A 14,485-nucleotide genomic window follows, 5' to 3' on the forward strand; every position below is an offset into this window, starting at 1 on the left:
ATTTTTCTCAAATAAAATATACCCGATTTAATACAAAGGACTTGATCACCTTTTTCCTGACAGCTTCCCATAATTCCATTGTTGTATTACAATTCCATTTATTATAGTGCTGATATTAGTGTATAATAGCATTCAAAGAACTGTGTCTTCTTTGAGCAAGATCCGATAGTAAAGCAGTTAAATTGGCATCTAGTCTGTTAGTGGAGTTTTAATAATGCAGGTGTAACAGGATKTGTGATGAGAACACAACCCAGAAATAAAAAATATGTGTAGTACAATAGTATGATATAACTAAAATTTTGAGTCACACCTTCATTGGAAAAAGATTATTAATGGTTTCTTCATATTTATCAAATTTTACCTTTCATTTTACGAGGCAGTAAATCCGTAAAACCATTTCATCTTTGTAGCTTGTTACAGGAGAGGCCTTCAAAAGTGATTCACTTAGTGCATCCTACCCTAATTGGTTTTACATGGTAGCTTTTAAAATTAGATTCAAGGGTGCTTCCCAGGCTCTAAGAAGACATAGAATATAGGTCACATTGAAGTTCTTTTCATTCTTAGGATATGCCACGGTGATCAGTATGCACCAGAGCTTATGCACACTGCAGTTTAATAGGTGTATCTTGTTCTCACAATGATAGAAACAACTCTTTCTTTGTTTCTCTGTCTACTTGTTGCCATACACAGCCTACAGCCTTCAAGGCACTGCTGCTTACTGTTTAAGGAAGGGGGAATTTACTGGAATGTGTAAGCTACATGGATATCTGCATTTCTTTCTCTCTTATGGATTTTATAGGTTTGGATAACAGCTCTGAAGGTGGAAATGCACTGTGCAGTTTACCAGCCTTTGTGAAATTGCTGTGGTTACTAAACCAGTAGTATTTTGCAGAGCAGACTGCTTGAAAGATTCCCTGCAGGGACTTGCTAAGTGAAGTGTTATTGGAAGATTTGTTTAGTGAAATGGAATTGAAAGTGTATGTTATTTAGGCATTTAACTTGGAAGCATTCTAATTTTTATCTCAATTGTTTCAGTGTTTTCCTAATGTCATTTTCAGAGTGTTTATTTAAAAGAAACAAAACCTTGCTCTCAAATAAGCTGTATTCATTTAACTGTTTTTTTGCTTAGACATCTGAGTCCATATATCTTAGCTGTTGTCTAGCTAATGTTTGCTATAAAACAAATCTTGTAAAATCAGAGGAGGCTGCCTAGAGTGGAAAATTATGTAGAGTAGAGATTATTCAGTAATCTCTGTACAGACAATCTGGGTTCTGCACTTATGTTCTGATGTTAGCAGCCATCATTTCTTAGATCAAAAAGAAAAGTTTTTCAGTTCTTGGTAGCTTTTAATTTTTATTTTCGTAGGTTGTGTATTTGTCCAACTCTGACTTAAATTGGGCCATATTTCCAAAGGAAATAGACTTCRAATATTCATTGCAAATAAAAGCCTAGGAATGTAGTGAGACTGTTGATACGCTTTTAACTCTTCCCTCATGGAAAGCTTGGTTTGATACATAGTGGTGTGGTGCTTAATGCAAAAAATCATTTCATGTTTTGTCGGCTACCGTCAAGCCTCTCATTTGCCTTCTCTATTGTAGTTTATGAAACTGCCCTCTCCTTGCTATGGATGCAAGTGATAGGAACAATTTTCACCGTTCATACAAATGTGCATAAAGTTCCATACTCAGTAAATTCCCATTCKTTGAATAGGACACATTGTCTGAGCCCTATTTCCTCTACTGAGCTTCTCTTACAATACAAGGATTAATCTSTGATGTTAATTTTGCAAATCTGAAATAATTTGTCAATCTCTTCAAAGTTTCTTTGTATTTCATGTGTTTCTTTTACTTGCAGTGTATTTATGCTGTTATTTTTTAGTATTAGATATATATAGGTTTAGATTTTTGGTTACAGAATTTAATTATTTCAGCTGTCGTTTCCATAGGAAAAAAATAAGGGAGTACAGAACAAAACAATTTTTCCCTCAGGTCAAATTTAGTCCTCTCTCATGTTCACCACAATAGCATCATAGGCTGTAATAAGTAAACATGTAAGGCCATGTTTGCTATTGCTACTCTTGTAAAAGATTATTTTAATTAAGTGTTTTTTCATTTTTCTAATGGCCTGAAAAATTCACGTTTTCACTTAAGTCTGTTCCTAGCTGATGGATACAAATCCTTATTGTGCCAGTACTGTTGTATAGTTTAATTAACTTCTCTTCTTGTAGTATTTACCCTTCTGATGCTTATATAAAAAAACTCATACATTTTTTTTCATTTTCTTAGTCTAAATATGCTAGTCTGTCTCAGTTTTGTAAAATGGACTCTGTACTCTTGGTCATCTTAATGGTCTTTCACTGTACCTGCTGCAGTTTGAGTAATCTTTCTTGAAACTGGACTATCTGGGTATTGTTGGCATGTTCCAAGATACATTGTGCAACTTTGAATGATATACCAGAGACAAAATTAGCGCACTTTTAAATCAGAAACAAAATTCAGAGGAGCTAATTTGGTCAGGCTGGAACACGGTATTTATTCCAYGTGTTATCTTAACTCAAATTGGTTGAGGGATTTTTTTTTGGTTGGTTGGTTTGATTTTGGGCTTTTTTTACTGTACTGTTGAACCTTTCCTGTGCTTCACAAACATCATAACAGAACCTGAGTTTGGGTCTTTGTCTGGGGTCAGTGTAGACAATGCCACATGTAGACAATATTGTATGTCAACAATACATTTTATTGCCAAATAATTCTTCTTTTATGATGTCTACTAATATTTAGCAAATGTCATCAGTACTCTGTAAAGCATATATTTTTTGTATTGGACATAAACGCATAAATTCAGTGATGTCTTCAGAGCAGCTGGTCATTTTCTGTGAATTAATGAGGATGAGTTAATAATTCAAGATAATYACCTAGGAGTCTACCTCAGCCAGGCATTCATTCTAATGAATGTAAAATATGTTATTAAATGTTTTGCATATAAGAGCAATAGTATTGACAGTTCTCAGAAGCATTGATCATRACACTTGAGTGTATGCCAATTGTATTATGGTGTCACTAATTTTTAGGGGGGAAAAATGATAAATACTTTATGGGCAAACAGTTGAACCAAAAAGGAAGCATTTCAGTAAACTTCAAATGTTATAAGATTTATTTTTTTACTTTGTCATGTGAGCTCAGTCTACAGTCTCTCTGTAAGTGGTGTGGCAGCAGTACAAATATAACAAATGGACTTTCAGATTTTCTTTAATTATAAAAGAATGCAGTAATGGAAAATTAATATTGGTGTAATTCAATAATATAAATACAAATGCATTTAATTTTCATATTATGTACAAATGTTTTCTCTAGAATTTTTTCCAATGCCAGTTCAAGGGAAATCCCTTTTTCACTGCACTCTTTAGAACTGTTATAAGTAAYTTCTTATATGTTTATTTAAGTGTCTGAAGAGAAATCATAATTTTGAAATAGTATTTCAAAATAATGAGCACAAGATGTTTATTTCAGGAATTTAAACAGCAGCTCTGCCTCTCCCTAAATAAGGGAATTGGTTCTTYCTGTAATTGTTAGAAATTTGGTGTATAGTAGGATTGCATTAATATCTGTCACCAATTAGGGCCTCTGTTGGGAATCAGCACAGTGCAGAATATATTATAATTGTATGGAGTTGACCTAGTAGTCTCCTTATTAGCATGATTGCATAGCAAGGGTGAATCTCTCCAAATAAATTGGATTAAATATTTGTATAAGGAGACAACTGTAGGTCATTGTATGCTTTATAAAAAATGAYGGAAATTATTTAAAACATTTTCTCACTCAAACAGCTAAGTGGGACAGACTCAMCACTAGAATGATGCCAAAACAAATTCTTCTTTGTCACTATACATTTTAGATGGAGATTTATTAGAAACATTGGCACCACTATCCATTGTTTGTCAATAARCTAAAAAGGAAACAGTTTTGCTTCTCTCCTGTTTCATGTTTATAAAACTTTACATATTTTGYCAAATAGTTTTTTCAGGAAAATAGATTTCCTGTCTTACTGGGAGCTCCTCTTCATCAGTTTCTTCCTCAGTAGTACTGTGACCAGTCTGATTACTCCCAAGAGGAGAGCCATAATTCAGATATATTTCAAACATATTTGTATCTTTGTAACACAACAGCATAATCATGTAACCTTTGATTGCGAAGAGTGTATTGGTGCTGAATGCTGTAGGGCGTTAGTTTATTGTACAGTTAAATCTGAGTATACAGACTTGTTTTTCACAAAGCAGTTGTGAAAAACAGTRATTTTTTCAGCCCAGGGATGGCTGACTGAGCAAACCTCAAAGCTTAGGGTAGATACATCGATATTTTTATAACAGCCCTGGGTGCCCAGTGCAGTGAGAGGACTAGGCTGGGATGTGAATCTTGAAGTTACCTGTATTGATAGACATTACAGGTAGTGAAAGACTTTTTTCCTTTCTCATTCCTGTCTTCTACTCTGAGGGCATTTGCTGCTATTTATGTAAATGTATTGAGCTGATTTTATAGAATTATATGGCAAGGCATACCCATTTACTTATGGAAAATAGAATGTTTTTAAAGTAGTTACTTTAATTTCTAAGAAGTAACCTCTTATTATTATTACTTATGCAGCAACTCCTCAAACTCCTCATTTGCAGCAACAAGAACTATCCTGAAGCTGCATATTTATTATATTTGTGTTGACTTTAAGCACAGAGTTTAAAAAATACTTTTCAGGAGTCCATTCAGAATCTTAGCCAGTCTTGTYCTAGCCTGTGATAGCTTTGTACTAATTCTGTCTCTGCTTTTTCAGACAATGTAAGTAAACAACAGAGCAAGTCTGTAAGAGTGAACTAAAATGCAAAGCATGTCTGCATAGGCAGTGAGGTGAAGTGGTTACTATGGAGCCAACAACCTCAGCTTCCAAATATCAGTCTTGACTTTTATACATTATATATCCTTCATTCAGTGCTAGATTATCTTCTTCACAAAGTTTAGCATTGTTTAGCTGAAATTTCAGCATACAAGATGTGATACGGAAATATGACAAGGCACAACTTGAGTCTGACAGAAAATAGGAAATGCAGTGAAAGCCTATGAATGTAGAGAATGTTATTAACTTGTGAGAAGCARCTGTTCTCCCATGGTAAAGTATATTACGATTTTTCAATTTTAATATCTTCATGTTAAATAATTATTTTCAAAGTATTGACTTAAATGTGCCACTGGTGACTTCACACCCATTCGCTATAATTATTTAAATAGGACAAGATTTTCAGAAAGTCCTGTGCTACCAAGCTCCCAAGTGCTCTGGGGAACCTTCTTTGAAACTTGCCATCTATTTTCCTTCTGATTGTAGAATTTGCACCCAGCTGTTTCACAGTTTTTAACCAGTCCTTTCTTTATCTCCAAAACTGTACAGGCAGGGTATCTTCATCAGTTTTTATTGGAGCATTTGCTTACAAAAGGTGCATTTTTCTTGCTTTAAAGAATTTARGATCTATTAGTTAAGTCACAATGGAGACTTGCCTGACCATTTTGCCACTATCAAAACACTGATAGAAAATACTAGCTCCAGCTTTAGACTCCTGGTTACTCACCAGCAAACCCTAAAAATATGGTTACAGTTGCATAAGGGAATTTTTGTGGAAAAATCTGTGTGAAAAAAATTAATTGACTTTACCTGGGAGTAAGTCACTAAATAAAACAGAACGACTTAATATTTACCACCTGGAAAGCCCTTGAAAAAAGTCTGAAAAATGTCACAGTCCCTGAGTTCATTGCTTTGCTATCAGTAGCAAATTTGGAGTTGTATTATTATTAAGTGCCATCTTAAGATTAACTTATTTTATTCCTTYCACTATTTTTAATTTAGAAATAACTGGTTTTCATTTAGAAATGTTTAAAAAGCCTTCTTTCCTACTGCTTGCCTGCATGATGGCATTGGGAGAGTTATGCACCCTTTTCTGGTATTTCCTTGCATTAGCATTCCTGCTCCAGCACTTGGTGTTYGGTGTACAGCCCGCAAATGAAGTTGACTCAAGTGTAGAATGGTTTTGCAAAGTTCAGTAGATGAAGCAGTGCCTGGCACTGGCCAGTGCACTGAGTGTAGCAGCAGGGAAGGGAAGGAGTGACTCATRTATGTTTGGGAAGTGGAAAAGAGAGTTTGCAGTTGGATTGAGATCTAGATAAATGAAAAGAGATGGTGAAATGTAGGGAAGGTCAGATAATTCAAGAATGAGAGAACAGAGATAAAAAGGGATCTGCCCTGGCTGTTCGCCCAACACTGAGTTCTGAGTCAAAACTTGGGCCAATTGCACCTTTTGTGGATATTGGTCAACAGTTTACTCATTTGAAGAGTTCCTGTAAGTTACCCTTTCTATTACAGATTCCAAGGTGTGAATTGTAGAGTCATTTATGTTGGAAAAAACCCTACAAAATCCAGCCGTTAACCTAACACTGCCCAGTCCATCACTAAACCAAGTCCCTAAGCACCACATCTGCATGTCTTCTAAATAYTTCCATGGATGGTGACTGCACCACTTCCCTCATTAGTGTGTTCTAATGTTTCACAACTTTTTTGGTGAAGACATTCTTCTTAACTTTCCAACTGAAACCTCTCCTGGMACTGCAAGTGTTTGCATTTTCCACAAAAGACAGGATTGACAAAGCTCAAATTTCTAATAAGAATGGATTTTGAAATGTAATTTCATTTTACAGCTAGAATTACATGCTGTGTAATCTGAGATTCATACAGTATTTCTTTGAATAGAGTAGAACCTTAGGAAAATTGGAGGGGGAGAGGGTCTCAAGTGGTTGGTTATGTAGTCCAGCCTCCCGTTCAAAACAGGMTAAACCTCAAAGTTGGGTTGGATTGCACAAGGCTTTCCCCATCTTAATTTTGAAAATATCCAAGGTTGGRGATTCCACAGCTTCCCTGGCTCTTAACTCCGTGCTGTGTGAAAGAATCTGGGTGTTTCTTTTTCTAGTTTAGACAGTGGAGCAGTATAATTAGCTTCCTCCTTGGCTTTCTCTTTTTAATGGGGTAAGCAAACCTAGTTCCCTGCATCTTTTCTCATATGYGATGCACTTCAGGCCCCAAACCATCTTAGTGATTCTTTACTGTATGTCTTCCAGTTCTTCAGTGCTTAGTAACTGGGTGTCCAAAGCTGTACACAGTATCTATCYCCATCTTGCCTTGTAAGTACTGAATAAAAGGGAATAATCACTTCACTTGACCTSCTGGTTTGGCTTTTAGAGCCCCAGTGTATGTTGATAGTGCAGTAATTTATCAAATATTCTGTTCCTATTGTCTCTCTTTTTCTGTGTGCACACAGGCTATTCCATTCCATAGGGATATAGCTAATAATATAGAGGACAGGAGGGACACAGTAAAGACATTCCATCTGTCAAAAAGGAACTGATAAACTTAATAGGAACTGAAAAAGTTTATRGCTGTACATAAAGTTAGCATCACTTTGTAGAATTTGAATTGCACTTGAAGCTTATAAGTTAAAATATCACTTTATATCAACAAGGTATCGTATGTGGTATAAAGATCCTTATTTTGTTTGCAATATTTTGTTTTGAGACAAACAGGGATTGATATTGCATTTCTGTAGCCATAGATCAGATAAAATTTGCCTTGTTTACTTCCAGTTGTTTAATTGCGTGGAAGTTTAGAGTGGAAAGAAAGTTCATAGAAACTAGCATGGATGAGGAAGCTGTTGTTAGTTACCAAGACATGCASTACTACTGGTAGTCATTCAGTCTTTATGTTTATTGCATTTTGGTTAATGTATTTTTATAATCATATTTTAAAAGCTGAATGCTTAAATTAAAATACTTTAATTAGTAAGTTATAAATAATTTAGGTGAGTTGCGTTTATATAGTATTTTATAGCTAAAGAATAACTTCAACAGAATCAGAAAAGAATTTAGCAGCTCCAAAGCAAATTGTCAGACTAAATACATAGGAGCCAGGATCAGTGAAATTTCTTGAGATCTCAGTAGCTTATGTACAAAACTGCAGAGTTGATCACTTGGGAATTCTGTYCCTGTGTCTCAAGAGCAAGCATGGAGAAGGATATGTCATGGTTTCTTAAAATTACCTTTAAAAAATTTAGATCTGGCTTTCATATTTCTGTACTGCTAGTTTAATATGCTTCTTGGGATGGRCTTTTCTCCAGTTTTATGAAGTTAGAAGAATTATTCGGAATCAGAAGGGCTTGTTACTCATCTTTAATTTTCAGAATGGAAAATTCTTTSTTGTTTACAGTTTTCTTAGAATTCAAATACATTTGAAATCAACRTAACTAATTTTAAAATTGGTGAAAATATTTTTTCCCAAGAATTTCAGCTTTTGACATAATTAGCTCTATGGTTGCTAGAGCTGCAGAGTAAAACAAATTACTTCAGTATTTCCTTCACTGAGTGCTTAATAGTGCAGTTTAACTAATAGCATTATTTACTCCTTCAGTAGTTGATCATTGTAAGCAAAACCAGTATGAGGAACATTGCTTTTTTTAATGGAGTAATCTTACTTGAAGTATTGATTGGGATGTGGTCGTTATCATCCATAATCTCTTTAGAGGAGAAGAAAAAAAGTCAGTTGCTCTTCTAAGTCCTGCTTCTCACTTTCAAAAACTGACATGTGTCTATTATCTGTATAAATTCTAGAAGTTGTGTCTAAATTGAAAATCATTAGGCATTTACTGTCATTACAATAAACCTCAATTAGAAAATGTTTAAATATGGAAATCATTGCACAAAGCTATTAGTTATGATCACAAACACATTTGGTATGTGTAGGTATTTTATGTTCCTTTGATCTTCTATTCATCGGTATTACAAAAATATTGTAGTGTTCTAGTATTATATACCCTCAAACTTGTGGTAATACTAATTTTCCCATGGTGAAGCAGTCATGTTTAATTTAATTATACTGACAATATCAATGGGAATTACTTTGTAAGCATATTTTTAATCTAGGATTCAAAGAAAGAATTAAGCACCACTGAGATAATTATTAAGATTTTAGATAAAGATTCATGTGGAATTATACAGAGGACAAAAACATCCTTGCATTTCSTTTTCTAGACTAAACATGACCAAAGGATATTCAGCACTSAAGAGACTGTACATGTTAGCAGTGTATTTAGTGTTTTGAGTAAGGCGAATGGTATCTAGAAAGAGTTCAAAGAGCTTTTTGTAGGTTGAAARGAAAGGTTAATTAAAAGAAAGCAAACACAAAAAACWAAGCTCAGTAATCCTGATTTTACTTATCTGGCACARCTGTAGTTAAAAGGAGTTTCTGTAAATTGTTTTTCATCTCCAAAACCTTTTTTATTCTAAGCTGTTCCTGAGTAGAGTTGCTTTTCCTTATTGTTCTAATAATGTGATGGTCAGTTATGGGATATAGGGAGTTCAGGGAACTTTAGAATATAGGGAGTGCTTGCATTATTCTTACTGCAGTAAATATTCTGTCTCTTTCGTATTTTACTTGTTTGTATAGATTCTGAATGGATACAGTGATCTTCGTCTCTGTTGATAATGTTCTCAGTTTACATTTTACCTTTATAAMTGCTGTTTTAAGGCATTCCCAATATAAAAAGCTCTGTTTAATTCAAATTCCAAATGAATTTATTTCTTAGTTGGAGTGAAAGTTATTCTACTTCCAAGAAGTGTTAAACCTAGTTTTTGAGATTCAGTGGATCAAAATCTCATTGTCTGAATGCTTCTGAAGCTTACTGTTGTCACACTGGTTTTTATTGGTCCTAAAGTATTTTATCCTAGCCTCATCAACTACACTTTTAACATGTTGCTAGCAAAAGATGTCTCTCCTCAATTCCAGAGCATTTGTTTGTAGTAGTATTGGGCTGAATTCTGTTCTTCAGACAGCTTAAAGAAGCCTCTTACCCGCCGGGCTGGTCCTCAGGGGGATGGTCCTTCCTCTCTGTACTGCCAAGGCCACACCTGGAATGCTGTCTCCAGTTTCCCACAAGACAACATGAGTATATTGGAGTTAGTCCATTTCAGGGCCACGAAGATGATTAAGGGACTGTCCTGTGAGGAGAGATTGAGGCAGCTGAAACTATGCAGCCAAGAGAAGGCTCAGGGTGGGGATTTTATCCGTGTGCACAAATGAAGGATGGGAGGGAATGGAGACAAGGAAGCTGTGGTCTTCCTAGTAGTGCCCACTGGTAGGACAAAAGACAGTGGTGTAAATGAAGACAAGACATTTCATCTGAACACAGGAAAAAATTTTTAGTGTGAGGGTGATCAAAACRCTGAAATAGATTGCCACAAGGGTTTTGGAATCTCCATTAGTGGAGATACTGAAAACGTAACTGGACATAGCCTTGGGCAGATGCTGTGGCTGATCCTGCTTGAGCAGGGGGGTTGGACCAGATGAGCTCAGTAAGTTCTTTCCAACGTAAATTACTTTCCAACTCTTAAGTCAAGGCTGTGGCATCCTGTATAATGAGTGAACTCACAAAGTAAGCTTTGGCCAAGCTTAGCTCTTGTGATTTTTCTTTTTTAATTTATTTTAGAATCTGCAGGTAGTGGTTAGGGTTTTGTAACAGAAAATTTCCTTGTAATATCACTAAGCATTTTGAAGCACAGACTTTTTGATYGTTTCAGAAATTGTCAATTTGCGTAACTATCTTACTGAAAATGACTGAAGAAAATGAAGTAATATCTYCTCTAGATATTGCAGTGAATACTAYTGTTTCAGCCTACCTCTTCTATATAATGCTTACAGCAGCAGAACCAAGCACAGCCCCAACAGCTGCTCTGATAGTGCCCAGGAGGCCAAGCTATGCAACAGCTGTGTCACACAGATTAATTGTGCAAAAGTTGGATATTAATGCTTATTGGTTTTAATTGGGGTTGTATACTGGAGCTAAGCTAGTTTAATTTATAGCTGCAGTTTCTTTTATGACCATATGTATAGTACTAATATTTGTATTTCTTTTTAATTTACAGGATGGAGGTCTGCTCCTAAATAATCCTTCTGCACTGGCAGTTCATGAGTGCAAGTGTCTGTGGCCAAATGTTCCATTGCAGTGCCTGATTTCGCTGGGCACTGGTCGGTACGAAAGCGAGGTAAAGACCAACGTCACACACACCAGTCTGAAAGCCAAACTGACAAATGTTATCAACAGTGCAACTGATACAGAAGGTTGGTGTCTTAAGATACACTTGTACTGTGACAGTTTTATTTATGTTTCTTAGAATTAKAGTTCCAATTCAGAGAATAACCTTCAGCCTTTTGTCTTTCTCCTTCTCCTCTACTACCCCCATGAAACTAATTKAAGCATGTCCCTTTGTAACTTATAGTGTAAGTTTTAGTACCAGTATTATGTATTTTCTGTATTTCATCTTTTTACTTGTGATTTAGGATAAAAGGCATATTTAGGACTTCATTTGAAAATCATCTTATCTTACATTTATTTGTTTTTTCCATAACACAGAAATGCTTAATGGTTAATATAGAACACTGATTTTCAACAGCTTCAAAAAAAGTATTTGATTGCCAACCTTTTTTATATATGCTTTTATACCTGTACTTTTCCAAGCACTATACTGTATCTGCCAGTGCTGATGACTTCCATTGCTGTCAGAAAGMGCCAAGCATCTGTTTTCTAAAATAAATTCAGTTCCTAGATGGGAGTACACTGGAACATTGTCACTAGCAATTTACATCTGATTTGTTATTACAAACAGGAAATATTCATATACAGATAATTTCCCCCTCCTCTTACAAAGGAAGCTTCTACTGCAGAAATCCAGGAAACAAGAAATGCTCTTAYGATCTAGATCCCTTGCAGTAAAGTCTCTGTCAGCTGACTGTAGGAAAAAGCTGTATTTTGGATTGCCTTYTGGTTTTTGCGCAGGTGTGGAAAGGCAGTGGAAATTGGGGGAAGGCGATGTGTGCTGTCCACTTTCTGTCAGAAAGTTTCATTGCAGCTGAAAAATGAGGCAAGAAATGTAATGGGAAGAAGAAGAAAGGAAAGTTCATTGTGGAGATGAAAGGAAAAAACATGGAAAGAGGGAAGAATATATTTGAACAAATGGGAACTTTTATTACAAAGAAAAAAAGGGAGAGTATTAAATAGAGCAAGAGAGACTGCATGTGGTGAGACAAGAATAGATGTAGCTGAGTAATTTGCAGGAGGAGAGGCCAAGCCAAGAGGATTTCAAATTTACAAGAATCTTTTGCTGTGATCTTACTCCTGATATGTTTTCACTTCTAACTTTTTATATGACAATAGATGTTTAAAAGAATGGAGGAACATGGTAAGAATGCAGAGAAGATGGAAATAGAATGAATGCTGAAGGTAGTGATAGAAATGGAATTTTAAGTGAGCCACCAAAAAGATCTAAAGGGAGAGAAACAGATTATTTAAAAAGACCATAAATATTCATTACATAGTTAGTTTTTTATTATTTTACTGGTTAACTGAAGTCCTGTAATTTAACTTGAACATTTTAAATTAAATGCATGTTAAATTCAAGACACAAATCTGTRGTAATAGACAAAAAAAATYATTAGTTGTAAACAAAAGAAAGCTTTAATCCTACATATTTTTACTTTGAGATTGCAGAAGTACGTGTATCTGTTGTTTTCCTAATAYCTACTTCTGTTAGTASCAAGTGTAACAAATTACAGGTATCCTGAATGGGACAATGCAAGTTACATTCCTGGTTTTCAGGATATGCTCTTAGTTGYTGAGGAATGGAATGTAATTAAARATCTAGATAGCTGTAAAGCCTACTTAATTGTCATACCAGTGAGGTTGTCTTGGAATAAAAGATGAAGCTTTTGCAGAGTAAACAGAGCTACAGGGTCATTTACAAACCTTCTAGTGAGAAAGGGGTTTTGATGAGGCAGTGSTAGAAAAATGTTTACTCAGCAAAGCAGCCCATATTTACTCTTCCTGTGTCATTCCAGAGCAGTTGTTGTCAGAACACTTGCAGGACTGTTAGACTCTCTCAAGTGAATTTAACTCTTTTCTTCATTTATTTTCAATACAGAAGTTCACACCATGTTGGATGCACTCTTACCTCCAGATACTTACTTCAGATTTAACCCTCTCATGAACGAAGACATACCTCTGGATGAAAGTCGTAAAGAGAAGCTCAGTCAACTGCAGACAGATGGAATTCGTTATTTAGAACGAAATGAAGAAAAACTGAGAAAAGCTGCAAAAATATTAACACAGGAAAAATCAGCTTTGCAGAGGCTTCAGGACTGGATAAGATTAAAGGCTGACATGTATGAAGGCCTGCCATTTTTTTCCAAATTGTGAATAAGTAATGCATGAAAGATAAATGTAAATCTTTTTCTGGAAAATCCATTTGGTACTGTAAAGGAAGAACATTTATTCAGGGTAAATAACATCTTYGGAATACTGTCAGAATTGGGGAGAAAGCAATTCAGGATGGCTGTTTTGTGCACACTTGTTGCAAGGTTTTATGGTGTTAATTATTTTTGRAACTTAATGAATCTTACTGTTGCTCTACTTTAATTTCTGAAAGTCAGTAAAATTGAAAATTATGAAAATAATTGTGCAATGCATTTTTGGATGTATGTACTACAGAAAACCTCTATTTATCAACTACCAGGTTTATTCAAAGTTAACAAAAAAAAAATCTCATTCACTTTAGTGTAGGCAAATATACCTGTTAGGCTCTTATGTAGCCAGTGAATTTAATAGAAATGTAATGTTCTTGCAAAAACTCTGCCTGTATTAATTGCACTTTTACATCTGAAAAAATAACATTTAATTTTTTTTTTATTTTAGTGGATTTTGTACATAACAGTATTGAGTAAAATGTTTGGATGACTATAAATGGCCTATTAAATTATCAACATTAACTGGTATTTTTAGAACTTTCTGCCTGTTGTTTTTGTTGGAATAACTTCAGATTGRTTCATTCATTGTTTGAAAATAATCCCAAACCCCAGAGCTTCACTTGAGCAGCTATTCCAGTTACGGGATAAAGGAAATAAAATCCTGAAATAGTTCATATGAATGGGAAGGTTTCTTAGAAAAACTTCAGTTTTGGGTGCCAAACTTGAAGTGTATCTAGTCAAGAAGAAAATTAGAACTTGAAACATTAAATTATATAAATTTMATTTTGTCTTCTAACCCTCATATGTGCATTCTCCTGAAATTACCTCAGGGCTCTGAAGTTAACTTTAGAGCTTACTGCATTCCTTTGGGCATATTTCCTGCCTATGCCATGAGGGATGTGACAACTAGTGCATCAAACAGCATGTTCAACAACAGGAACGTATACAGGAGTTGTTCAGAGCAGTGCAGTGAAATTTGAGGTAGAGACAGCTGCTGATACATGTTGGGCACGTACCTGTTAATAAGATTATTTGCCAGATGCTTGGGTGAGTGTCTTGTAGGAGACAGCTACAGTGCATGAAGATATTGACTAGATGAAATGTATGTTCTATGCA

General features: G+C 35.1%; 1 protein-coding gene across 4 annotated transcripts in view; it reads left to right on the forward strand.

Moving 5' to 3' along the window:
- PNPLA8 (patatin like phospholipase domain containing 8) overlaps window positions 1–13,897 on the forward strand; it is a 34,549-nt gene extending 20,652 nt beyond the window's left edge. For all 4 annotated transcript variants that reach the window (XM_057366118.1, XM_057366114.1, XM_057366115.1 and 1 more), the window contains 2 exons: window positions 10,996–11,191; window positions 13,048–13,897. In XM_057366118.1, the coding sequence (XP_057222101.1) occupies window positions 10,996–11,191; window positions 13,048–13,322 (471 nt within the window). In that variant the 3' untranslated portion in view covers window positions 13,323–13,897. The remainder of the gene's footprint in view (window positions 1–10,995; window positions 11,192–13,047) is intronic.
- The last annotated feature ends 588 nt before the right edge of the window (window positions 13,898–14,485 follow it).

This window comes from Malurus melanocephalus, unplaced genomic scaffold (genome assembly GCF_030028575.1).
Source record: "Malurus melanocephalus ecotype Western Australia unplaced genomic scaffold, MMel_1.1 scaffold_60, whole genome shotgun sequence".
Classification (NCBI taxonomy): Eukaryota; Metazoa; Chordata; class Aves; order Passeriformes; family Maluridae; genus Malurus; species Malurus melanocephalus.